The sequence below is a fragment of the Erithacus rubecula genome (assembly GCF_903797595.1).
Source record: "Erithacus rubecula genome assembly, chromosome: 14".
Taxonomy (NCBI): Eukaryota; Metazoa; Chordata; class Aves; order Passeriformes; family Muscicapidae; genus Erithacus; species Erithacus rubecula.
This window is the reverse complement of record NC_136666.1, coordinates 18,830,846-18,856,429: the sequence shown is the minus strand read 5'-3', so window position 1 is coordinate 18,856,429 and position 25,584 is coordinate 18,830,846. Positions and strand designations below refer to the sequence as shown.

The 25,584-nt window shown below is 53.5% G+C and overlaps 2 protein-coding genes across 3 annotated transcripts in view; both read left to right on the top strand.

Moving 5' to 3' along the window:
* Window positions 1–1,296: 1,296 nt before the first annotated feature.
* GOLM2 (golgi membrane protein 2) lies at window positions 1,297–18,423 on the top strand. 2 transcript variants are annotated; one of them, XM_079317594.1, is made up of 10 exons: window positions 1,297–1,877; window positions 7,101–7,155; window positions 8,060–8,162; window positions 9,139–9,229; window positions 10,068–10,212; window positions 10,437–10,517; window positions 10,854–10,952; window positions 11,546–11,719; window positions 14,152–14,319; window positions 17,313–18,423. In XM_079317594.1, the coding sequence occupies exons 1-10, from the start codon at window positions 1,551–1,553 to the stop codon at window positions 17,384–17,386; spliced, it is 1,317 nt and encodes a 438-aa protein (XP_079173720.1). In that variant the 5' UTR covers window positions 1,297–1,550; the 3' UTR covers window positions 17,387–18,423. The 2 variants fall into 2 exon arrangements, with proteins under 2 accessions (XP_079173720.1, XP_079173721.1); XM_079317595.1 differs by lacking the exon at window positions 14,152–14,319 and having other exon boundaries at window positions 1,312–1,877.
* A 4,818-nt stretch (window positions 18,424–23,241) lies between these two features.
* The window catches only part of CTDSPL2 (CTD small phosphatase like 2), a 28,931-nt gene continuing 26,588 nt past the window's right edge, over window positions 23,242–25,584 (top strand). The window contains exon 1 of the mRNA XM_079317593.1: window positions 23,242–23,375. The gene's annotated coding sequence lies outside the window, so the exon portion shown is untranslated. The remainder of the gene's footprint in view (window positions 23,376–25,584) is intronic.

Sequence of the window (25,584 nt, the reverse complement as noted above, 5' to 3'; positions counted from 1 at the left end):
CCTGTGTGGGTGAACACCTGCAACCTGAATTTGCTGGGAATTCTCACAGTGAACTTGGACTTTACTGGGATTTCACACAGTGAACTTGGACTTTGCCGGGATCTCTCTCTCCTCACACCAAACCCTGACTTTGCCGGGATCTCTCCCCTCACACCAAACCCTGACTTTGCCGGGATCTCTCTCCTCACACCAAACCCTGACTTTGCTGTGATTTCTCTCTCCTCACACCAAACCCTGACTTTGCTGTGATTTCTCTCTCCTCACACCAAACCCTGACTTTGCTGTGATTTCTCTCTCCTCACACCAAACCCTGACTTTGCTGTGATTTCTCTCTCCTCACACCAAACCCTGACTTTGCTGTGATTTCTCTCTCCTCACACCAAACCCTGACTTTGCCGGGATCTCTCCCCTCACACCAAACCCTGACTCTGCTGGGATCTCTCCCCTCACACCAAACCCTGACTTTGCCGGGATCTCTCTCCCCTCACACCAAACCCTGACTTTGCCGGGATCTCTCTCCCCTCACACCAAACCCTGACTTTGCCGGGATCTCTCCCCTCACACCAAACCCTGACTTTGCCGGGATCTCTCTCCCCTCACACCAAACCCTGACTTTGCTGTGATTTCTCTCCCCTCACACCAAACCCTGACTTTGCCGGGATCTGTCCCCTCACGCTGAGGGAGCGGCTGCAGCCATGGCCAGAGCTGGTTCCATGCTCCAGCCCGGCTCTGTCCCATCTCCCCGGTGAGAACCGGCAGCACAGCGACATTAACACGTGTGAGTGAACCAGCCCAGGAATACACACATTGTCGGAGTGTTTCTGATAAAATGAGTGATTCACGCCCTCATTTCGCTGCGAGGCCACGCTTTGTTCCCTCAGGAACGCCTCTCAGGTGCGGGGCTGAGCCCACGGCGATACTGCCAAGGCCGGGTCCAGAGGCCTCAGAGTCCCTTCCAGAGCCGATAGCGACTCACCCCAGAAGAGGCTGGGTTAGTGGGAAGGAATTGCTGCCCTGAGGGCGGGCAGGTCCTGGCACAGGGTGCCCAGAGCAGCTGTGGCTGCCCCGGGATCCCCGGCCGTGCCCAAAGCCAGGCTGGCCATGGCTGTGACTGTGCAGTTTCCCCGCACCGGGCACGCTGTTACACCGCTTTTAACGTCCGTGACCGTGACAGTGACAGTAACTGCAGCGCTCCCCGCCCGGCCGTGCTACCGCTCACAGCCGCCGCCTCACGCGGGCGGCACGCGGCTCTCGCGATAGCTGCGCGCGCTGCTCTCGCGAGAGCCGCTCGGGGCGGGCGGCGGGCGGGGCGCCGCGGTGGCGGCTCGGCCGGTGCGTCCCGCTCGGCCCGGCGGCGGCTCGGCTGGGACCGGCACCGGCACCGGGATCGGCAGCGGGATCGGCACCGGCACGGCCCTGCCGCCCGCCGCCCGCTCCCCTCCCAGCTCCCCTCAGAGCCTCTTCACCCCCCTCCCCACAGGCCCCCCATTTCCCCTCTTTCCCCCGTTCCCTTCCCATCCCCTGAGCGCCCTGCCCGCTCGGCCTGCCCCATGGTGGGGTTCGGGGCGAACCGGCGCGGCGGCCGCCTGCCCCCGCTGCTGCTCGTGGCGCTGCTGGCCGTGATCGCCGTGCTGGCCTTGCACTGCTGGAACGCGGCCAGCCGGCAGGCGCTGCTGCGGGAGGAGCTGGCCGAGCTGCAGAGCCAGGCCCAGCGCACCGAGGTGGCGCGGGGCCGCCTGGAGCGCCGCAACTCGGACCTGCTGGGCAAGGTGGACTCGCACAGGAAGCAGCTGGAGCAGAAGGAGGCGGACTACAGCCAGCTGAGCAGCCAGCTGCAGGCCAGGGACGGCCAGGTGAAGCGCTGCGAGGACGGCAAGGTAAGGCTTACCTGGCCCAGGTGTGCCCAGGCTCAGCTTTGGTGCTGCTGGGGCAGCCCCAGCGCTCGCTGTGTTCTGAAAACGTCTCCAAAAAGAGCCGAGGATGTCCTCTGTGTGTGTGTGTGAACAATGAAAATCCCCGGAGATCGCTCGTTTCCAGACGGCTGTTTCAAATTTATTTATTGTTTTCTAGCTTGCTGTCTCTGCTGAGCATATTTGATCTTTTGTGCTCATTCCAGAATCAGCCACAGCCGTAAAACCACGGTTTCAAGGGAAATGAATCCAGTGTGGTGTTCGGTAGCACCCCGAGCTCCCCTCTTGGAATGCCTGCTACAGCACACTGATTTTTATGCTGCCAGCGTGTACTTGAGGGGAAAAAACAACAAAAACCAACCAAACAACCCTGCTGCTGACTAACGTGTCATTTTCCTTGGCTTGCAGAAGCCAAGCTCTTTGAACAATCAGCTGGCTCTTTCAGTGGGGGTGGCCTGGGCATTTCTTTTGTTGTGGGAGATGAGTGAGTGCCCCAACTTTCACTGTTCTGCTTTGGTAACCGGCCTGAACTGGGAACTTCACCGGGCTCAGCACACGGGTCCTGCTCGGGGGTTCTCTGGGCTGTGTTTGCATGCAGCTCATCACTCTGCTCACTGAACACTGCTCTCACAGCGGGCTTTATGGAAATGTCACACTCTCCAGGGTTATTGATGGCTACGTTTGTTTTTCTGGCCCTTTCTTATTGCACATTGGGTGAGGAGCCTCAGAAAATGCATTGAGTTGCCACACAAGAAGCCAAATATGTACATGTCACATTCCAGAGTTAGACTTCCTCAAACTGATTAAGTTTGTATTAGAGTTTCCCACTGAACCATTAAAACTAAGCCCTCTGTGTGTTCAGCAAACATAGTTTTAATTTTTATCTTTCCTTAGATTGCAGTAAAAAATTCCTGTTGGATATGACATGGACTCCATGAACTTAAAGGTGTTTTCCAGCCTCAGTGATTGAGTGGTTCAAAAGCAGCTGGGGTTTAGCCAAGGTATTTCCCATTCCCATTCAGTGGCAACAATGTTTATTTTTTTTCTAAAACCCTTTAAGTGACTTTATTTAAGGACTGTTACTTCTCTGAAAGTAGAGAGCAAAGCTTTGTTTTAGAGAATGAAAGTCTGTCACAAGGAAACACTAGTAGATATAAAGTGTCTGACCAAAAAGGGCTTGAATGATAATTTTTTTTCCTCTCAAAATAGAATTTGGCAAGTCTGTCTGACCAAACTGCTCATTACCTGTGGTCTTAGTCCAGTTGTGAAATGCTGGAGCTGAAATAAAACCCAAACACTGATATAAAGCAATCACAACAGATTCAGGCTCCCTTTAAGGAAAGCTCATTTGAAGATTCTCAGTGCCAGTGCAGCTTTGTGCTCCTTTGTCCTCAGCTGAGCTTCTTTGCCTTGTGGTCACATAAATCAAGTGCCTTTCCCAGTGCTGAGGCAGCTCTGGTTTCTGCAGCAGCTTCCTCTTGGCTCAGGGATCTCTGGGGTCAAGGCCAGTCCCTTGTGCTCCCCTCTGTCCCTGCTGGTGGAACCAGCCTGTCACACTGCAGCAGGTGCTGTTTGCTCTTGGCAGCGAACAGGGACTGTCACCCAGTGCCTTGTGTTTGCAGGGGAGCAGAGGAAGCATGAGCTGTTGGGAATTCTCTGCTGTGGTGAGCTCCTGAGGGTGTTGGACCTTGCAACAAACAGGGAGTTCTTGTTCTCTTCTGCAGCCCCCTGTGAGAGGCAGGCAGGGGCAGTGCCCACCTGGGGTTTGGGCAGGTGCTGCATGCCCAGGTGTATCAGCTCCCTGAGGATTCAGGGGGGTTTTGCAGGGTGCTGTTAGGTGTTGGGGTTTTTCCACAGCTTTGTGCATCAGTTTGGGGTTAGTGCAGTGGAACGTGTGCCTGGCAGGAATCCCTGTGGAGAGGCTGCAGCTGGCAGGGAGCTCCTCTCCTGCCATACCTGCCTGAGAGCATGGCCATGCCAGCTGTGCAGCACTGCCCTACCCCTGCCTGCTGCCCACTAATGCTTGGGCTGAAGCTGTTCAGTCAGACACCTCCAGCAGCAGCTGGGTTTGTTGCCAAAACTTGGTAAGTCCCTGCTTTGCAAAGCTGGAGCTTGGCAGCAGCAATGTGGAGTTGTTACATGGCAAGATTCACAACTCAGGCAGCACTGGAGGATTGCCACATGACCATGCATAGGATTTCTGGTGGTTTTTTCCTGTGCAGGCTCACTGGGCTGCAGAGGGTTTGTTTTCTCCATCCCAGGTGCTTGGAAAGGCCCTGAGGAGCCCCTGAGAGCTCAGCAATGCAAACAGGTCTGGGCTGAAGGAGGATGGGGCCCAGGAGCAGCTGGGCCTGTGCCATGGCTCGTGGGCTGTGGGTTTTGCATGTGTAGGTGGAACAGATCCCATGAATCATAAAAAAGCTTCCTCCTTTTCCATCCTTCAGATGAGGGACATTTGCAGTCAGCTGGGCTGGTTTGGGTATAAATCCTGTCACTTGTCTCTGAAACTCCAGATCACCAGAAGGGAAGATGGTGTGATAAAAGGGCTGCACCTTCCCTTGCAGCTCCTGCTCCCAGGCAGCTGCCCTCCCCCAGGCAGGCCCATGGCCATGGGGCAAGCAGGAGCCAGGAGAGGGGTTTGTGTGTGAGCAGCTCTCAGATAAGGGTCTGAAACAGACCCAGCTACTCCCAGCATCTCCTTTGTTCATAGATTTGTTGGGTACTGGGAAACAGCTGCATTAGAGGGGGAGACAGGAAAATGTGATTATTGCCTGGAGTTTTGCAGAAGAGAGGGGAGGGCTTGTTGATGAACACAACAGATCCCTGGGTACCTGCTCCCCTGTCCTGAGTGCCCAGGGGATGGAGAGGCTTGGTGGTGCTTGTGCCTTCCCCTCCCCTGGGTGTCCCCTTCAGGGCCACTTGTCCTCTGAAGTGGGGCTCTGCAGGCCCCCCCAGGCCTGCCCTGATGGGGTGTTGCTGTGAGCACCCTGCAAGGGGCTGGAATGCCTTGGTGGGCAGGGCAAACGTGGCTCTGACGTGCCAGGAGGCTCCTTGTGGGGAGGAATTCTGTCCCTGTTTCAGAGCTCTGTGCTCAGAGGGCTCAGGTTACCTACAGATCACGTTCCTGGTGGAATTAATAAGTGCTGACAGATTAACTGTGGAGCTGGACTTTTCAGCTATGTTCCAGGGTTTGGAGGAAATATGTCCAAGGCCATTCAGTTTATGTTACTGTTTTTTCTGCTCTGTCTCTAATTTTGCAGTTCTGCTTGCTTTCTTGTGTTTGGGCAAAGCCTTGTGAAGCAGTGCAGTGTCCTGTCATACATCACACATGGCTGTCTCTCCAGGCCCTGCCTAGAGCCCTCTTGCCTTTGTTTTGGGCACAGCTCAGGGTCTGGCTGCACTCCTTGTGCCCTGCTCCAGGGGCAGCCAGGATCCTGCAGGCTGGCACAAAACCTGCTGCCCAAGGAGCCTGTGCTGTGCCCTGAGCTGCTGGATGCATGTTCAGTGCACTGCAGAGAGCAGCAGCTGCAGTTCCTGCATGGCTGCAGTCCCAGGGAGGAATGTCTGATCATACCCTCATGGACCAGCCTGCTCTGAGTGCCTCTTGCAACAGCAAAACACAACAGGAAATACATTTAAAGCATGAACAGTTTGATAAAAGGGAAGGCACAGGTCTGGGGAGGAAGTCCTGAAGGCAGGGCAGGTGTGTTTTGGGTTTTTGGACAGGAAACAGAGGAGACTGACACAGCCACTTGAGGGGCAGTGTGGGGACCTGAGGCAGCCCTGTGTGCAGGTGTGTGTCCCCAGGTGTGTGTGTCCCCAGGTGTGCGTGTCCCCAGGTGTGCGTGTCCCCAGGTGTGCGTGTCCCCAGGTGTGCGTGTCCCCAGGTGTGCGTGTCCCCAGGTGTGCGTGTCCCCAGGTGTGCGTGTCCCCAGGTGTGCGTGTCCCCAGGTGTGCGTGTCCACAGGTGTGTGTGTGTCCCCAGGTGTGCGTGTCCCTAGGTGTGTGTGTGTCCCCAGGTGTGTCCCCAGGTGTGTGTTTGTCCCCAGGTGTGTGTGTGTCCCCAGGTGTGTGTGTGTCCCCAGGTGTGTGTGTGTCCCCGTGTGTGTCCCCAGGTGTGTGTGTGTCCCCAGGTGTGTGTGTCCCCAGGTGTGTGTGTGTGTCCCCGTGTGTGTGTGTCCCCGTGTGTGTGTGTCCCCGTGTGTGTGTGTCCCCGTGTGTGTGTGTCCCCAGGTGTGTGTGTCCCCAGGTGTGTGTGTGTCCCCAGGTGTGTGTGTGTCCCCAGGTGTGTGTCCCCAGGTGTGTGTGTATGTGTCCCCAGGTGTGTCCCCAGGTGTGTCCCCAGGTGTGTCCCCAGGTGTGTGTGTGTCCCCAGGTGTGTCCCCAGGTGTGTCCCTGCCTGCCCTCCTCAGTGGCTGTGCTGCAGCTCCCAGAGGTGATGCTGACCTTGTCACCAGGTGTGCCAGCCCTGCTCTGCCCCTTGCTGCAGTTCCCTCTGTGTCAGCCTGCAAGGACAGCAGGGACAGCCACACACCCAGTGCCTGAGGGCAGGCAGGGATTTCCACCCCTGTCTCAGAATTCTGCACAGGTCAATCTTGCTCTTTGTTCCTGCTGCTTTTTGTCTTTATGTAATGACAAAACAAAGCATCTTTACTTCAGGACTTGAATGTGCATTTTTTACTTATTGGAACTATTTTTTCCTTACTAAAAATGCCAAGTTAAAAGCTGTTGTAGTTTACTGGTGTGAGATTCCCTCTCAAAACAAAATGTGTGTTAGGATGTTAGCCAGCAATACATGAAAGATCTATTTAAATATAACAATTCTGTATCATCTACCTTAGGTAACAGTTGATTTTGATGTTGGTGCTGTGTTTATTTTCATCACCTGTGCTTTGACATTGGCTGTTTGCTGTCCCCCTTGCAGTATCAGGATGCAGCATGTTTATTTTAGTCCAGACAATCTCCTTTTTTTGACATAAATATGTTCTGGAATTAAAATGTAAGCCTTTGTTAGCAGAGCCTGCACACAGTGTTTAGTTTGGTGATGTCACTTGCAGTCACTAAATACACATTTCTTAGATTTACAGGACTTTGTGCATGTCAGTCCCATAATCCTGTCCACCTGAGTCTTCACAGCCCAAACCCCCCCCAGGTGCCACCTGCATTTATCCAACCTTTCCTTCCTTGCAGATGAAGCTGCAGAACAACATCTCCTACCAGATGGCAGACATCCATCGACTAAAGGGTGAGGCACTGCTGGCCCAGCTCCTCTGGCAGGCTGGAGCTGTGCATTGTAACTGCCAGGTGCTGCAGAATGCACTTCAAAGGAAGGGTCTGGTGGTGCTGGGACACCTGACAGGGTGCAGTCTCCTTGTGCTTGTTAGCTGGTGTGGGTAAGTGCAGAGAGGGGAGTTCTGGCACTGCTGAGTTACAGGACAGCAGAGTCATTGTCATGGGCAGATACACAGTTTAGTAGAGTTTGGCCAGAAGCACTGAGATGGTTGTGCTGGGTTAGAAAAGGTCCAGGACACATCTCTGAAGTTCTGTACAGACATGATTGTAATGCCTGTGGTGTTGGTGTATTCAGAGTGAGCAGAACAGGGTCAGATGTGAACATGCCTGCACAAACATGTGGGTTCTGCCTGTATCCCTGTAGGGAGCTCCATTCTTTGCAGCCTGAGGAGCAGGGAGAGCTTCTGGAGCAGCTGTGGAGGCAGGAAATCCATGTTGGCTTTAGGGGCAGTGGGAAGGGTCTCCCCTCCTTTTGTCCCCCCACTGCAGACAGCGTTTAGCATCCTGCCTGGAGGAGCCTGGCAGCACTTCTGTGTTCCTCAGAGTGGCAGAACCATTCAGGAAATGTGGAGATTCCCTACAGATCAGTGGAAGAGTGTTGTGCAAGGTTCCTGAATGCAAAGGTGCAGAAACATTTAGGGAGACTGGCATAGTATCAGAAGAATTTGTCTCTAATTCATGCTGCCATCTGGCATACATGAGTAAAGTGGCATCTTCCTCACACTGGTTTTAGAATCGTTATGTCTAGGCATGAAAGTTGAGCAGTTTGTTCCTTCCTTGGCAACATTGGGATCTGTAGCTGCCCCAGGGTGCTTTTCCTGCCTTTGTGTGCTGAGGGGTGTTTGTTTGTGGCCCAGAGCAACTGGCAGAGCTGCGGCAGGAGTTCATCCGCCAGGAGGATCAGCTGCACGAGTACAAGAAGAACAGCACCTACCTGGCCAGGAGGCTGGAGTATGACAGGTATGGCTGCACTCTGGGGGCCTGTGTGTGCCCAAAGTGCTCATTAATCTCATGTTAATCCTCAAACACAGGGTGCTGGACTCTCAGGTGCTTTGTGCTGGTGCTGTCCTTCCCCCAACGGGAGGTGGGAGCTCAGGAGAATCTTGACTCAGTGGAATTGTTCTGCATTTTTAAGTCAATGTATTTTTTATGACATGGAGATTTAGCTCACTAACACATGAAGGAGTCTAAAGGACACAGTCCTGTGTCACCAGCATTGTTAATTGCTGCTTTTCTAGCAGTGTCGTTTCTTTTGTTTCAGCTGGAGCTGAAAGCACCTTGTGTAGATTAAAATTTTAAATTTACTTCAGCCCTTTAAGTTGATGATAGAGGAACAGGAGAACAAATACTCCTGCAGCATTGAGGAGTGAGGAGGACTTGGTCCTTGAGAAAGTTTGAAACTTTTACACACACAAAGTGTTTCTGTGCTATGCTGACATTTGTGGGACTTGGGAGTTCTGGTGATGGGCTGGTGCTGTGGCTTGCTGGGGAAGTCTGTGTATTCAGATGTGTTACTTGAGTTGGGAGCAGTAACTGATAGTGGCACTCGTGCACCTTCTCTGTTGACAGGACAGACACATTGCTTTCCCAGTGGAGTTAATATTTGTGGACAGATTAACTCTGGAGCTTGACCTTTTGGTTGCATTCCAGCCTCTGGAGGAAGTATTTTCAAGGCCACTCTCTTTATTTTATTGTTTTTTCAGCTCTGTGCCTATTTTTTTCCAGCTCTGCTTTTTTACTGTACTCAGTCCATTCCCACTCCACATCCATGCCAGGATCAGACTTCCTGGACAGACTATTCTAGTTATAGAATATATATTTATATATATATATTCAAGTTGGCTTTTTGTGCCACTTCATATTTTTTCCCTTATTTTATTTGTGGGAGAGTAGATCCAACAAATGAAGTGTAACTAATGGTTTGTTTCTCCTCAAGCCTGCAGTGTGGGCAGCAGATCAAGGAAATGAGACTGCAGCATGAAGAGACCATCAAGAAACTAATGGACCAAATTGCACAGGAACAAAAGGTAATGCCAGGAAAGTTGTGCTGAATGGGAAGAGCCCAAAGCCTGCAGTTTCCCCAGAGGTTGGAGGCCTGGGACATTTCTTCCCTCAGTTTGTGTATCCCCTGAGAGCCCTGAGGGGTGTTAGTGTCAGAAATGTGCCTGCTGTCTCAGCCAGTGGCCTGAGCTCAAAGCTGAGGCCAGACTCTCTGCTCTGCTCCAGCCTTCCTCCATGGTGGCACTGCTGAGGATGTCAGGTGTTGCTGTGACATGGATATCACTGCTCAGCTCTCCAGGTGGGGTCTGTGTTCTCACACCTTTGCCAGGTCACTGCAGGGGAGCCTGAGCTCTGGGAGGCCTCCAGGTGCTGATGTGATCCAGCTGTGGTGGCACTGCCATGGTATCAGGGCTTGGTCACATCTGGCAGGCTGCCAGTACAATTTGGGCCTCTCTCCTGCAAACAGATGCTTACATTTTGTTTCCTTCCTTCTATGAACATCTCAAATAATAGGGCAGACTGAGAGCAAGTTTGTCACATCTCTTACAGTCCAGAATTGTTTGAGGGCTCTGACCTGAGGCTTAAGGCTGATGTTACCCTAAGCTGTTTTTGTTGTGTTTAACACCTGTGTGTGGCAGTAGAGGTGTCCTGCAGCTGTGCTGTGCTGAACATTGTCTGTCCAGTGTTTCCAGCTCCCCAGGGTCCAGCTGTGTGCACAGTGCTCTGCTCTTTGCTTTGGTGACCACTGAATTCACAAATGCAGTTACCCCAAAGTAATTACCCAAAGTCATCCTGAATTTGAGGCTGTTTATTTTGTGATTTCCAGGGAAGTATTTCATGTTGTCTCATTATTTTTTCTGACAGGCCACACAGAAAATTCAGTCTAGTAAAGACACTGCAGTCAGCCCCAGTAATGGTGAGCAGGCAGTACCTGAGACTGCTGCAGAGGTGGAAGATAAAGACACAGTGAGGAATGAGGAGCCTTCAGAGCATGCTGCAAATGGCAAAGGTATTTCCTTTTTTGTATGTTTGTGATGGAGAACAGGCCAGTTGTGTTGCATCCTTTGCCAGCCTCCAGACTGTGCATTTCTCTGCAGCAGAATAAGGAATTGTTGGGCTCAGATGCATTGATTATCTGCAGTGATTGTTCTAAGGTAGAGCCTTCCACAAGGGGGAAATTCACACTCACACTGAAGGCTTAGAGAGGCACAATATCCTTTTCTTGTCTTGCAGAGAAGATCAAACCAGGAGGAGATGCAGGCATGCCTGAAATAGAAGATAATGACCCTGCTAAAGCTGAAGATACTCCCACTGGTTAGGAGAAATACTCCATTCTTTCACATTTGGGGCTTGGTGGTGTAGATGTTGTGTGTGAACACCATGTGGTTCACAGTGAGTGCAGACTTTTAAAATCTCTCTGTGGTAGTAAAATTCAAGTGGGGTGTAAAATCAGATCATTTCTACTGTGCCTTAGAGGTTTGAATTCTCAAAATGGAATGTTTTGGATAATGCCCCTCCTGAAATCTTACCTTTTACATTTTCAATAAGAAAATTATAAAAAAATAGAAGTTTACAGGATTGTTAGAGCAAGACCAGGTAAACAGTGTGTTTGATTCATGCTAATGCTTTTGTCCCTGTGTTCTGTTTCAGCTTTAAAGAAGCCACTTATTTCAGCTCCTAAAAGTGAAGGTCATCAGTCTGTTATCAACCTTCCAACTGAACAGCCCCATGCTCCAAACCTGGCACCAGGTGAGGAGGCAATATTTTGGTTACAAGGAGAAAACCAAGGATGAATTTCTGCAGCATCCAAGGCTGTGTTTTTACCTGGCTGAGGCACTTGGGCTGCTGTTGTGTGATCTCTTCTTGTACCCTCCACACCAATAATTTCAGAGCCTCTTGACCAATGACAGCTAAATTTGAGTTAGAAGTTTCAAAGATAAATGCTCCAAGATTCCTCCAGTGGACAGAGTAATTGAAATGAGTGTTGCTCCTTTGGGTGCTCATTAGGGCTGCAACCCTCAGGGGTTGGTTGTTGATCTCTTGGAGGCACAATTAACCAACATTGCTGTCCCTGCTCAGTGTCCTCCTGTCCCTGGGAACAGCTCACTTGTGGTGACATGGGGAAGGTTTAGGATGTGAGAACTGAAAGTCCTGCAGTGAAAGGGTTTGGAGGAACTGCAGTTAGAGAGAGACAAAGAGACAAACCCAAAGAAAATAAACTCTGTGCTTGTGGATCAGGTCACTTTAAGGTCAGAGATCAGGTTATGCCTGCACTGCAGGTTCCTTGTTCCAGCCCTGTCCTGCTGAAATTCTGAGTGGAAATTCCCATTTTAACATTGTAGGTTTGCCCAGTGACAGTGATGGAAATGCTGACATTGCCAAGCAGATCCCTCCAAACTCTCTCCAGCACTTGAATTTTGAAGAAAATGTGGAAGCCCAGAAGGAGCACAAGCTTGAGCCAGAGCAGCTGAAACTCCCAAAGAGCCGAGTCAGTGACTTGCAGAGGATTAAGCAAAGTAAGTTGGCCAGTATCACACACTTCAGTATATTTAAAAAATCCCTTTTTTATCTGTGCAAGTGCCTGTCTGGAAAATAGGGACCTTTGGAGAAGGAATATGTGTTCCTGGGTAAAAGATAAGTTCTACATTTGCATTCAGTTATTTTAAAAAATTATTTCCCTATTGGAATTTAAGGTGTTTTGGAAATTACTGTGCAGTTAAATTGTTCAAGTCAGAGCTTTGATACATGCAGGATGCTGAGTTACTTTATTACTTGATTCAATACACTTTTTGGACAATATTGTAAGAGTTCAGCCAAAACTTGAGAAAGCTTTGGTGGTTTTAATATCACTCATGGAACTTTGTGGTGGAGCAGGGATGAGTGTATTACAAATTGTCACAGAACCTGGGCAGGCCTGGCTTCCACTCTGTGTATCCTGAGGTGTGTAAGGCTCAATATTTTATCAAATCAGCTTCTGGAAGAGACTTGTGGAGTGAGAGAGCTTCTCATTTCAGTAGTTGGGTTGTTAATGGATTGTCTCTTCCCTGGTCACAGGTTAAATGGTGAGGGGTGGTTGTGCAGGCAGGAGCTGGAGGGAAGTGTCCCCATGGTGGGCTGTGAGGGGGTACCTGAGGAATTGTCCCCACTTAGTCTCTGCTCTTTGCTCCTTCGTGTTTGGAATAACTCAGATTGCAGGTTTTAGTGGTGCAGGGAGGGAGAGATTATCACCAAAGGAAACATCTCATCCAGGTCTGTGCAGGGCTCTGTCCTCAGGTCACTGGCTGTTGAGAAAGGTCCATTGGTGACAAACAGCCCTGGATGGAGGGGCCCAGCTCTGGCCCAGCTCTGCAGCTCCCACCTGGGCAGGTGCCTGGCTGGGTGTTGGTGGCTGAGAGCTTTGAAGCAGAGGCTGCAGAGTGGGACTGTTCAGCCTGGAGGAGAGAAGAGCCTGGGGAGACCTTGGAGTGCCTAAAGGGGCTCCAGGGAGCTGGAGAGGGGCTGGGGACAAGGCACAGGACACAGGGAATGGCTCCCAGTGCCAGAGGCAGGGCTGGGTGGGATCTTGGGCAGGAGTTGTTCCCTGGCAGGGTGGGCAGGGCTGGCACAGCTGTGCTGCCCCTGGAGCCCTGGCAGTGCCCAGCCAGGCTGGACACTGGGGCTGGAGCAATGGGACAGGGGAGCTGTCCCTGCCATGGCAGGGCTGGCACTGGCTGAGCTCCCTGAGCTCAGTCTGCCCCTTTGTGGGGCTGCTGCATTTCCTGGATCTCTTCATCAGCTTCAGCCTTTCCTTCTGTCAGCTTCAGTCCATGCAGTGCTTGTTTGTCTCAGTACCTCTGGCTGTCCATGGGCTGGTTTGCTGGAAGCTGGGTCCATGCCTTGTCTTCCATGGCTCAGTTTGGGTTTGACAAATCCCACTGTCCTACCTGGGTTTTGTACACAATGCAGTGTCAGAAATACCAGCAGGATCACTGCATCACACATGAACAGGCAGTGAATAATGTGTGCAGCTTTGGATTTCCAAACAGATCATGGTTTTTGCCTTGCTTGTTTTATGAAAATACCTGAAACTGGTGCTCCTGTAGGGTTGAGCTGTGCTGGGTGTGGTTCTGCTGCTTTTCCCCCATACAGAGAAACAGGATGGTGCTGCCTCTGTCCTGGATTTTACACACACATTGTTTCAGGGAATAATTTCACTTTTACATCTGTCCATTTTTAATCCTGATGTTGAAATCATTCTCCAGTTTTACTTCTCTATTAGTTGCTTGCACTGGGACTCATCACCTGCCCTGGCAGCCTTGGTGCCCAAGGTGTAAGAATTGTATTACACTTTAATTCCATTTTTTTCCATTTATCCACAACCTTCCAGGCCAGTAACCTCTGCAGGCTCAGAGCTGCTTCCCTCCTGCACTGGGCTGGAAGAGATCTCCCTGTATCCCATTAAAGCCCAGCTCTGAGCTGACATCACACCAGTGATCTCTCCCTGTGTGCATTCCACATTTCCAGCTGATTCCATTTTTCTTGGGCATAGTTTCAGGATATCAAACCCTTCTTAATTTGTTGCTGAGAGATGAGAATACTGTTTTTGGGACATTTTGAGAGCTGGAAAAGCTTGCTAGGGAAGCAGAGTGCAGCAGGGCAGCCCCTGCAGGCCCTGCCAGGGCAGTGGTGTGCAGCTGGAAATGCAAAATTGGAGCCCTCAGGAGAGGGGCACAGGCCCTGCCAGCAGTGAGGGCTCCTGTGCTTCTGAGAAACCTGCTCAGGGTGAGCTGTGGGTGCTCACTGCAGCCTGAGCAGAGAGCAGTGGGGGACAGGCAGGTGTCACCTGCACAGAGGAGCCACTCCAGCCCTGCCCCTTCTCCCCCTTTCTCTGCCTCCTCCTGCCCTCTGCTCTCGTGTAGGATCTCTGTCCTTCCTCTCTGCTGCTGACTCACTCCTTTCCCCTCCACAGGCCGGTTCTTTGATGAGAATGAGTCCCCTGTGGAGCCCCAGCAGGGTTCTAAGCTGGCAGATTATAATGGGGATGATGGGAACGTGGGTGAGTATGAGGCAGACAAGCAGGCTGAGCTGGCTTACAATGAGGAAGAGGATGGTGATGGTGGAGAAGAAGACGTCCAAGGTGAGCTTGGGCCTGACTCCATCCCACTGGGATCAATCCATGCTGAGTTCCTTGTTGAATTTGTGTAAAGCCTCTCTGGTGTAGCTGGTCACAGACTGTTCAGACAGAGCAATCACGGTTGAAATTTGGTCCCTCTGTCTGTGGGACAGTGAGAGGGGTTTGGCACCTTACTGCAGTGTCTGTGGTTCTGCTAGGAAAAGCAAGACTCTAAATTCCAGATGTGGTTTTACACAAACCCCCAGCTCTGGCCCCTGGCTGGGGGAGCTTGGGCCTTGACATTCCTAAATTTTCTAGAGGAATGAGGTGGTTTGACTGCTGCCTTTGTGACAGCTCCTGGAGCTGGTGTGCAGAGGCCTCAGGTGGTGATTGCAGGTGTCACTTTGGTGCATTGTACACAGATTCAACAGGCTTGTGGTGTTGTAACCCCCTCAGCCTCCTGCTGACACCTGTGTGTGCATGGCCCCTCCCTGTCCTGCATGTGGCTCCTGCACTGCCTCCCTTGCTCACCTCTGCCTGCCTTGTCTGCCTTCTCCATCCAGCTTTGGGGACAGCTGTGACATCCAGCTTTGGGGACAACTGTGACAGGCTGCATGGCTGTCGTGTGAGAACATTGGATAAACTGAGATATTTCCAGTTAAATGGAAATGTACAATATAGAGGGGAAAAAATAGGAAATGGGACAAAAATCCTACAGGCCCCCTGATTCTGACTTTCATAATGTAAGTTGTGTAAGTTAAGGAGTTTTTAGCTGGAGGTTTTTCAGGCACTGTATTTAATTGGCATCTAAGCAAAATGAATGGGCAAAGGCAGTGAAGAGCAGCTGACAGGGGAGTGCAGTGTCAGCAAGCTGGGCTGCCATTTGGAACCCAAGTGAAAGAATAGCATGGACACAGCCTGTGGTGATTAATTAACTTACTAATGAGCTGCAGTGCCTGTGCTCCAGCTGCAGCCTGGTGTGTGCCCCCTGTGCTCAGAACTCCTGGGGGTTCTGTGCCATCCCTGCCCCTCTGGGGTGCTCCCTGGGGCTGCACAAGGGCACAGGGGTGCAGAGCAGCCTGCTGCAGTAGCAGGTGTCCTTCCATGGCTTTTTCTGTCCATGCTGGGGCCATGGGAGCCATGCCCCTGATGGTGCAGGGTGTCCTGTGTGCCCCTGAGCCCTGCAAGCCTGGCATCCTGTGCTGGGGTTTCACTCCTGTTCCCTGAGTCAGCACTGGGGCTGCCCAGCTCCTCCCTGCAGCAGTTCCTCACCTGAGCCTCAGGATGCAGCTCTGGGAGCTGTAACGTGCTGAGCCTGTGCTGCTGCTGCCTCTCTCAGCCTGTGTGCTCTGGGCAGCCCTTGCTGTCCAGTGTTTCAGTTTCCCCCCTGGGCCTCTCCTGGCACAGCTGGGGCCGTTTGCTCTTGTCCTGTCCCTTGTTCCCTGGCAGCAGGGCCAGGCTGTAGGTGGCTGCCACACAGAGCAGGGGTGCAGCTCCCTGTCCTGCCCCCATCCCAGCCAGCTCAGAGCCCTGGGCTGCTCCAGCAGAGTGAGCAGCTGGCTCTGGGGGCAGCAGGGGTGCCTTGGGCAGTGCAGGGACATGGCAGCATTCCCCAGGGCCACCTGGGGAGGGGTGGCTGTCACCCAGCTCTGGCTGCTGGGAAGATGTTAAAGCCAGAGGCTGGGTAATGGCAGTGGGAGTGGTGGTTGGAAAAACAGAGCTCTGGCTGACAGTGACCCCTAAAGGCATTTCCCTTCCAGCTGGGGTCCCTGCAGGGCCCCTGCTCTGGTGGCTTGGAATTTGAGATGGGGAAGATGCTTTTCCTGATGAACCCCTCTTTGTCTCTGTAGAGACAGACTGGATTCAGAGCTGGTAGTTAATGGTCAAAGGTGACTTCTGGAAGCTTCTTCCTCAGGGATGGTCTGAACAGTGTGTTACTGCCTCAAACCACATTTCCCAAACTTTGTTCTGTTGCTCCTTAATAACTTGTGTTGGCTTGAGCTGTGATTGAGTGTGGCCAGTGCAGCACTCCAGAAAAGGAGGCTGCTTCAGGCTTTGCACTGATTTGTCTGCAGGGCAGGAGAGGGCAGGAGGGGAGGGTGGTTATAATTGTTTAGGGAGGGGGAAAAAGGAACGAGAATTTCAGTCTAAAAACTGTCAGGAAAACATCACCCAGGTCTGCATCAGGCTGAAGAAAGCCTGTGGCATGTGCTGCAAAGCCACTGGGTTCCACAGGGCTTCTCTTGCCAGGAATCCTCTCTAGGAGTGTGGGGGCTTAGTTTGGAATTACCCAGGGGAATAACCCAGTTGGGGTGTTCCTGGGGCAGGGCTGCACCCAGCCTGGCTCCCTGCTGAAGGACATGAGTGTTTGGAGGTGGCAGCTTCTGCAGTGCCTGTGGGTGCTGCAGGGGGGTGACTCCAGGATGTGCAGTGCTGTGCTGCACTTCCTTACAGAACACACCTGTGTGCTGCAGTCAGCTGCACCTTCTGCTGCTGGAGCAGCCCCTCAGGTGGGGCTGCAGCCTGGCCCTGGGGTGCTGGGTGTGCAGCTGTGGGGAGCTCCAGGCAGCTCCACAGCCCGGGGAACATGGATTCCCTCTGCTGTGAGCAGGAGTCTTTCCTGATATACAGGGATAGCTCTGAGGTGCAGGAAGAGCTTATTAGTTGGAACAAATTGAGTTTTAGGGTTTTCCACTTCTTGAGAGGAGGAGGCCCTTGGTGTGGAAGGGGTCCCAGTGACTTCTGTGCCAGTCCCTGAAGTTGCCACCCTCTGTGGAGCCTCACAGTCAGCTGTGGGCAGGGACTGTGAGCAGGAGCTGGGCTTTGGTGGGGTTTGAAAGGCTGCTGGGCAGTGTGGAAGGGCAGCAGTGGTGTGAGAGTGTCTGAAGCAGCAGCTGGACTCTCGCTGTCCCTGTGAGTGCATCCTGCCACACAGAGCACGGGCTGGGAGCTGCTGTGGGGTGTTTGCTCAGGGTGCCCCCAGGGTGAGCCGAGCCTAATGAGATGTGTCATTGCAGATGACGAGGAGCGAGAGCTGCACAACGACCTGGGCGACTACGGCAAGTCCCGCCTCAGCGAGGGGGTGCTGTAGGCACAGAGCTGCCCCGGGGGTGCTGCAGGGCCCCCCAAGCAAGCTGAGGATCCAGGGTGCTGAGCAGCAGCAGCACAGGACCCCTCTGTACATATGTACATACTGGTACTGTTGCACTTGTATTGAACCCACGTGGAGCTGGTTACTCAGCCTGGTCCTTACCTGTTACAGTCTCTGCACTTAACCCAGTCTATAAACCAGGCTGAACTGTCTCTGCCACTTCAACGCTTGGAACCTGGACAACTTGTACAGTTTGTACCTGATGTAACAAAGCTGCTGTGGAAGCCACGTACAGCCAAGAACTCCTTTTCTACAGTCCCACCTGCCTGGCAGAACTGCTCTCAGTGCTGGGGTGTGTACAGCAGTGAGAATGGAACATCAGAGGGGCTGGGAACTGAACAGTTCAGTAACTGCTCCTTCCTCACTGCCAGCCAGCACCACATCCCCCTGAACTCCTCTGCAGTGACCACACCTCCTAGCTAGAGCTGGAAGTCTGTAGTAGGACTTGAAGAATTCCATACATCACTGAAAAGTTGTGCAACTAATAGCTCGGTTTAAAAGGTGATAAAAGTCATTTGCAGCTCGTAGGAAATCCTTGTGTTAAAGGGTAAGTGTGCCAGTGAGAGATCTCCAGCAGGAAGGACCAGCCCTTACCCAGGTGAACACACTGTGGGGGCTGGTGTGCTGTCCCAGTGCCCATCCCAGCTCCAGTTCATTCCCAGTTACATTCCTTGATCCCCCACACCCACCACATGCCCCAGTTTGGTTTTCTCCATCAGATCTGTGAGTCAGAGCTTTTCTGTATTGTGTGTTCAGGCACTTTCAGAATTGATGGAGATGATTCCATTGCTCTGCAGTGGTGGGAATGAAGGGGATTGTCCCCCCTGCTCCCCCCAGGGCTCCTGTGGACACAGGTTGTAAGGCCCTGATGAGGGGGATTGAACTCATCCCTTTGCTCTGGGCTGAAGTAATGGGTCAGGTTTGCTCCTTGCCAGCTCAGTGAAGCTCTTAAATAAAGTTCAATGCTCGTACAATTATGTTCTGGGTTTGTAAGACAGCTTATTACTACTTCAAGTATGAATGGCAAAAAAAATCCCCCCAGTTTCTGCACTGAAGAGGTGGAACTCCAGCACAGTGCTGTGTCCTGGTCCCAGCTGAGCCCCACATTCTCCAAGTGCAGCAGCACAGGGCACAGCCTGGGGGACCCCAACCAAGAGCTGAAATGTTGAGCTGAAACCATTCTGCACTCACAGCTTCAGCTGCTTTTCCCTTCCCTGCCCAGCAACAGCACATCCCTCCTCTGCTGAAGGTGAGTTCCATGTTCCTCCTTTTCCTTTGCAGTCCGTGTTTTCTCTTTTTCTCCTCTTTGCATCCGAGTGATTCCTGTGCTTCACCCTTGTGTGACCACATCTGGGGTAGTGTGTTGCATTCTGGGCTCCACAGCTCAGGAAGGAGCAGGAGCTGGTGCAGAGGCTGCAGGAGGGGCAGCAGCACGGGGTTTGTTTGGAAGTGCTGCTGTCCCTGCCTGTCCCTGCCTGTCCCTGCCTGTGCCGTCTGTGGAGCAGCTCTGTTGCCATGGCAATGGCAGCACAGACAAGGCGACAGATCCCGAGCAGCTGCTTCCCAGCACCCGGCCGGGCTGGGAATGGGGATGGGAATCAGGAATCAGGCTGGGAATGGGGATGGGGATGGGAATGGGGATGGGAATGGGGATGGGAATGGGGATGGGAATGGGGCTGGGGAATTAGGAATCAGGCTGGGAATGGGGATGGGAATGGGGATCAGACTGGGAATGGGGATGGGAATTGGGCTGGGGAATCAGGAATCAGGCTGGGAATGGGGATGGGAATTGGGCTGGGGAATCAGGAATCAGGCTGGGAATGGGGATGGGAATGGGGATGGGAATCAGGAATCAGGCTGGGGATCAGACTGGGAATGGGGATGGGGATCAGACTGGGAATCAGGCTGGCAGTCAGGCTGGAACCCAAGTGCCTCTCACATTGCAGCTCTGCAGGAGGAGTCCAAGCCCAGCACAGCCTCTTCCACCAGGCCCCAGCCCCCAGCACAGCCCCTGCTGCCTCTGGCTCCCCTTGCCCGTCCCCTGGAGCCAGTGGCAATGCATTCAAACACAGATTCCACTCCAGGGCTGGGGCGAGCCCAGGCAGTGTCAGAAACGCAGGCACCTCCACCCAACAGCCACAGGAACAACTCCAGTTACTCCAGCCAGGCACAGCTGCCCAGTTTGGAGGTTTGCAGCCAACAGACTCTGCCAAAGCTTTCCCAAAGTCACCTGGATCCCACAAAAACAAAGAATCACTGATGAACTCGCTTTAATTTCAAAATGAGGAAAACCAAACTGATGGGCGGGATCTTGCCAGAAGGTCAAACCTGGATGAAACAACCCCCATGTTTTTCAGCATTTTAACAGCCATGAAGAGCTAAAGATACTTTGAAGTGACAAGAAACAAACAGACAGGAGATAATGGTTTGTGGATTTTATTCAATGTTTCCATTTTGCATTTTCAAACACGCAAACCCAGCAACAGTGGGAAATCCAAAGCCTGCAGGACAGAAGAGCCTGTGAGTGCTCTGCAGCAGTACATGCAGAAACTATAAGAGGTTTTCTCTGTAAATCTGTTTACTGCCCCTGTTTGCAGTTTGCACACTGGATTGAATGTTCCTGGTTCGTGTGGTGGTTTTGGAGGTCCTGAGCTCTCAGCAGGACCCATTTCCCTGTACACACACCTCTGAAGAAATTCTGTACCTGAAAACTTTCTCCTTTATCCCTGTTGAGAACTTCCACATGCCATAGATCTGTCAGCTGCAATCCCAGGAGATACACAGAGCTTTCAGTAGCCTGAAAATTCCCAAGCAGGGAACTTCCAGTTGAACTAACCTGGGGCCCTTCCTTCAGGAGACCAACCAAAATACCTGATAGCATCAAAAGTCTTGCTGTGCTCAACTAGAAAATGTGAGATTGGGGAGTTTATAAGGAGGAGCAGTGTCCTGCTGTTCCAGCTGGCTCTGGGACAGAGGAGACCAGATTTCTGTAGTTTAAATAAAACAGGAAACAAACCCACAAAACCAACCAGGGCCATCTCTCCCTATTCATCAGAGTGCAGTGGAATTTTCAAGCCAGCCAGGAACAGAGTAATGACATTGATGCCTGAACTTCTTCATGCCAATATAGAAACCATAATACTCAAATTCCTTAACCTATATGAAACCCCATGTAGCCACACTGGGATTACTGGGATGGGTAATCCACAGTTCAACTTCCCAAAGCTGGGTTTGACTTGTGGCTGTGCATTTCCCTCCCTGGAGGAATGTCTGATGCCACTCTCGAGTGCTGTGCTGTGCCAGATCAAACACAAGGTTCACTCCTGTGTGTTTCTGTGGGACTGGGAGCAGATGAGTCCCTGCAGGGAGAAGAGCCAGGCTGGAGCTGCTCCTGGGCAGCCAGATTGGCTCCCAAACCTGGGAGCTGCTGCTCTCTTAACTCTGGTCACCCAGCCAATGGAACTGATCCCTTCAGAAAGGCAAAAGGAGCAGCAAACACTGCAAGTGGGCAATATAAAGATATAAACCCAAAGAGGACTCCTGAACTTGCTGAGAAGTGCCTGGTGCTGAAGTTAAAGTGAAGCTGGAACAAACCCCACCCAGGCCTGAGCTGCAGATGCTGCAAACAGCTGCCCAAGACTGAACCTGCCCCCAGGAGCTCTGCACCTCCAGGGAGCTCCCTGGAGCAGGCTGGTTCCTGTAAACACAGAGTGGGGAAAGAGCAGAGAGCAGCCCTGAACCCTGAGGAATGTTCAAGGAGCAGTGGGGACCCCACTGCAGGAATGGGCAGTGCCCCCACTCCCTGCACCTTCAGCTGCTCTGTGAGAGGCAAACCCTCCTCCAGTGTGGGGAGCCCACTGCTGCCAGCCCAGCCTTTCCTTTGGCCCAAACACACATCCTGAGCTCTGCACCCTGAACTTCTCTCTGCACAGCAACACCAGCAGCAAGATGCTTTTCCATATTCCCATTCCTCCTCCCTAATTCAGCACCACTCGAGGAGAGCACAAGGCACTGTGAAAAACAAATGTTGACATCGTGTTCCACAGAAAAGGCCAGTTCTCATTGCCAGAGATCAGTTTGAACCCTGAGTCACACGTTTAATCTCTTCTCTGAGTGTTTTTGGCCATGCTGGTGCTCACACAAATACCTGCTTGCTTTAAATCTTGTTGGATCATCTCCTCTGGCAGCTCATTTCATTTTAATTACATGGCTTGAGAGAGTATTTCCACCCACCATTTCCCAAAACTCCCACTTTCTAAGCATCAGTGAATGTCCTTTTGGGGTAACAGTGAGACATCACAGAGTTATCCTGCCGTACAAGTTCCTCCTAAGGGACTGCCAAACCACCCTAATGAGGCTCTAACATGCCCAAACTAACCTTTTTCACAGCTGATCATTCACAAAATATTCACCACTCTAAAGGAATATGGTTCTCTGTTCTGAATGAGTTTCCACTGCCTGCCTATGATCTCTATTCTGTGGTAAAATTAGCTTCATAGTCTTCTGATAAAGACAGACTAATAGAGTCCTGCAACAGAATTCTAAAACAAATCCTGGCTTCACAGCAGCAGGTGTGCTTCTCTTTAACAGGCCAATAAATATTTTAGGGGACTAGAGAGCTGGGACTTCTATAATCTGATCCACGTTCAAAAGCTAAGCAGGGAGTCAACAGGTACCAGGAAACACAACAGCCGTGCACCTTTCCTTACTGCTAAATTACAGCATGCCAGATACTCCTGTGAAAACCTTCCATTCTGGAAAATGTCATCCTGTGAAAACACGGGTGAACCTGAGAACTGATTTCTGTTACAAAGACTGGTAAGAGAAAAATTAAAATATCCAAGTTCAGTAGCACTGAAATGAGAAATGTTAACTTCACTACATATGCTATAGTACATATAGTCCTATACTGCGAGAGATGGCCATGAAACCCTTCAAATAGTACAGCATGCAGCATCCTCAGTATTGCACGCACAAAGGCTGCCTAGGAAAACACAAACAAAAACCCCAAAGAGAAAGCGGAAATAAAAGTTCACACCAGACTGCACAGGCCACTTAAAACAGCAACCGAAACCACGAGGCAGCGCTGCCCCGCTCCGGTAACGGGCCGGGAGCGGCGCGGGGAGGGGAACGGAGCCGCGGCCGTGCCTCCGTCCGTCCGTCTGTCCGTCTGTCAACGACCGCTCCCGCGGGCAGGGCCGGGATCACCGGGCAGGGCCGGGAACACCGGGCAGGGCCGGGATAACCGGGCAGGGCAGGGACTCACCGAGCAGGGCAGGGATAACCGGGCAGGGCAGGGATAACCGGGCAGGGACCCACCGGGCAGGGCCGGGATCACCGGGCAGGGCCGGGATCACCGGGCAGGGCCGGGATCACCGGGCAGGGACTGATGGCAGGGCCGGGACTCGCTCCCGCTCCCCCCCTCCCCTCCCCGGGCCGCTCGCGCCTCCTCAGACCTCCCGCGCTCTGCTCTGCCCTCACCTCCCGGCCCGGCGCCAGCGGCCCGCACGCAGCGGCCGCGCCTGCTCCGCCGGGGCACCTCGGCGATCCCGGTGCCGATCGCGGTGCCGATCCCGGTGCTGATCCCGGTCCCGATCGCGGTGCCGATCCCGGTGCCGATCGCGGTGCCGATCCCGGTGCCGATCCGGGCCCCGGTGCCGATCCCGCCGCCGCCGCGCCAGGCCCCGCTCCCTCTTCCCGGCCTGCCCCGGCCCGGCCCCCTCCCCCGGCCGGGCGCGCCTGCGCGGCGGCCCCGCTGCCATCCGGGTCCCTCGGTGCGGTGCAGCGGGTCGGTAGGCGGGAAATGGCGACTGAGCGCTGAGCGCCGAGCGCCCGGAGCGCGGAGCCGCCGCCGCCGCCAGCACCGCCCGCCGCCCGCCCGCCCTCAGCGCGGCCCCGCGGCGCCGCTCCCCGGCCCCCGCTCCCGCAGGTGAGTGCCGCGGCGGCGCCGCGCGGCTCCCAGCCCGGGCTCAGGCGGGGGGCGCGGGGTGGCCGCTCCGAGTGACCGGCGGGATGTCCCCTCGGGGCCCGCCCGCCGCCCGCCCGCTCCCCGCGGGCCCGCACCGCGTCCCCTCCCCGCTCTCCCCCCGCGGCCGCCGCCGAGCCCCGGGCGAGCCCCGGCCGCAGCCCCGGCGGGCCGGCCCGGCCGCGGGGAGCGGCGGAGCGGTGTCACCCCGCCTGACACCCCCCGGCCGCCCCGCCAGGCCCGGGCCTGCGGCGGGTCCCGCCCGCCCGGCCCGTCCCGCGCCCCGGGGCCCGGCCGGAGCCGCGGCGCTGCGGGCGCATCGCGGGCCGAGCCCGCGCGGGTCCCGCGCAGGACGCGCCTGTTGCTGCTGTTGTTGTCGCCGCCGGGGCGGCAGCGCCGGACGCGCCTGTCACCGGCCCGGGGCGAGCTGCGGGCACGGGCACGGCACGGCTCGGGCACGGCTCGGCACGGGCATGGCACGGCACGGGCACGGCACGGCTCGGGCATGGCTCGGCACGGGCATGGCTCGGCACAGCACGGGCATGGCTCGCCACGGGCTCGGCACAGCACGGGCATGGCACAGCACGGGCATGGCTCGGCACGGGCTCGGCACAGCACGGGCATGGCTCGCCACGGGCATGGCTCGGCACAGCACGGGCATGGCACGGCTCGGCACGGGCATGGCACGGCTCGGCTCGGCACGGCGGGATGGGTGGCCGGCTCCGCGCTGCCCGGGCACGGCTCTGCCGCTGTCACCGTGCGGGACCCCCGGCGCCGTTATTGGCATCGCCGTCCCCGCTGGGAAGGCGGCGGAAGGAATTAGCGTGCTGCATAGCACATTGATTATCTGCTCGCTCGTGTTGCTGGAGAGCACTGCACAAGCCTGTTGCTCAGTTTGGTGGCACTGAGCAGCGCTCGAGAGGACAGGTCTGGCTGTCGGTGTGCGGCTCCTTGGGGGAGCTCCAGCCTGGCTCTGGCCAGGGTGCTTCCTTCTCTCTGCTGACACTTGCGATGCTTCTTCTGGTCCCAAGCCTATTGTTTCTGGGAGGGGTTCTCCATCGTCTTCCAGGTGCTTATGGTGCGCTTTTAAAAGTAATTCCGAGTTTGTCGTTATTGTCTTTGCCTTTCTTGATATGTTTCCACTGTTAGAGTAGTCCGCGAAGAGGATCTCTAAGTATAACTATCACTCCGTTGCCTTGGGCAAGTGACAACCTCTTTTGCCGTTTCTCCATGAGTAAAATGGGGATAATAATACCTTGGAGAGTTGTTACAAGAAGTAGTTAATGTTTGTAGAGGACTTAAAAGACCTAAGTGTTATTAATTAAGCCCCATGACACATTAAGGTAAGAGTTAGCGAGCCAGGTTTGCACATGGATGAACTGAGGCAGGAAGAGATTATGATTTAGCCAGAGTAACGTCCTGGATCTGTGACAATAGCAGAAAACAAGTTGTAACTACTTCATGCTGTAGGCACAAGGGAGCCGTTCCGGATAGCAGATAGGATTCCAAGATTGCTGCCCCTCCCTCACCCCCCTCCCAATTTCAGGCTTTTCTGCTTTCCGAGGTTCTGCCTGTGTGACTTCCAGTTGACTGGATAGCTCCAAGGACACTTGTGGCTTGCCCACTTAAAAGTGTTTCAGCAGTTTTCATAACAAGATATATGTTCTAGGATGCAAGCCAAATCCCGACTTAAATTCCATGAAACATTCTCCTCTTTTCCCCTGAAAACATCGTGTGGAGCTAAGTTTTGATCCTGTTCCAGTCAGTGCAGTGTGCACTAGAGCTGACATTCCTGTTCCATCAAAGTTCTTTATTATAGAAAAATTCCCCTGTCAGTGTGCCCTGGAGATGGAGGGGGACAGTTGGGTCGTTTTTCTGAGGATGTGAACACTCCACGTGTGCTGGGGCCCTGTGCATTGCAGGACTGAGGTGATTTTCCATCCCCAGCTGTTGCTAACTCCCTTGCAGGGTGGAGATTGCCCAGCTCAAGGATGTGACACTGTCCGAGGCTCAGGAGCATTCAGCAGTTAAACAAATCCAGAGAAAGTTGTCTGAATTCAGAAGGAATCCAAGTTTTTCCATACTGCATTGGGGTTTTTTTGATCTCTTGTAATGCTGTGAGGTTGACACCAACAGGAATTGTGTTTGCAGGAGACTTCAGGCATCACATATG

Bases quoted from the DNA above. Each gene is read 5' to 3' on its own strand.
- GOLM2 (XM_079317594.1), top strand. From the start codon at position 1,551: ATGGTGGGGTTCGGGGCGAACCGGCGCGGCGGCCGCCTGCCCCCGCTG. The intron at 8,163-9,138 runs GTATGGCTGCAC...TTTCTCCTCAAG, and splicing joins AGGAGGCTGGAGTATGACAG to CCTGCAGTGTGGGCAGCAGA. The intron at 10,953-11,545 runs GTGAGGAGGCAA...TTAACATTGTAG, and splicing joins TGCTCCAAACCTGGCACCAG to GTTTGCCCAGTGACAGTGAT.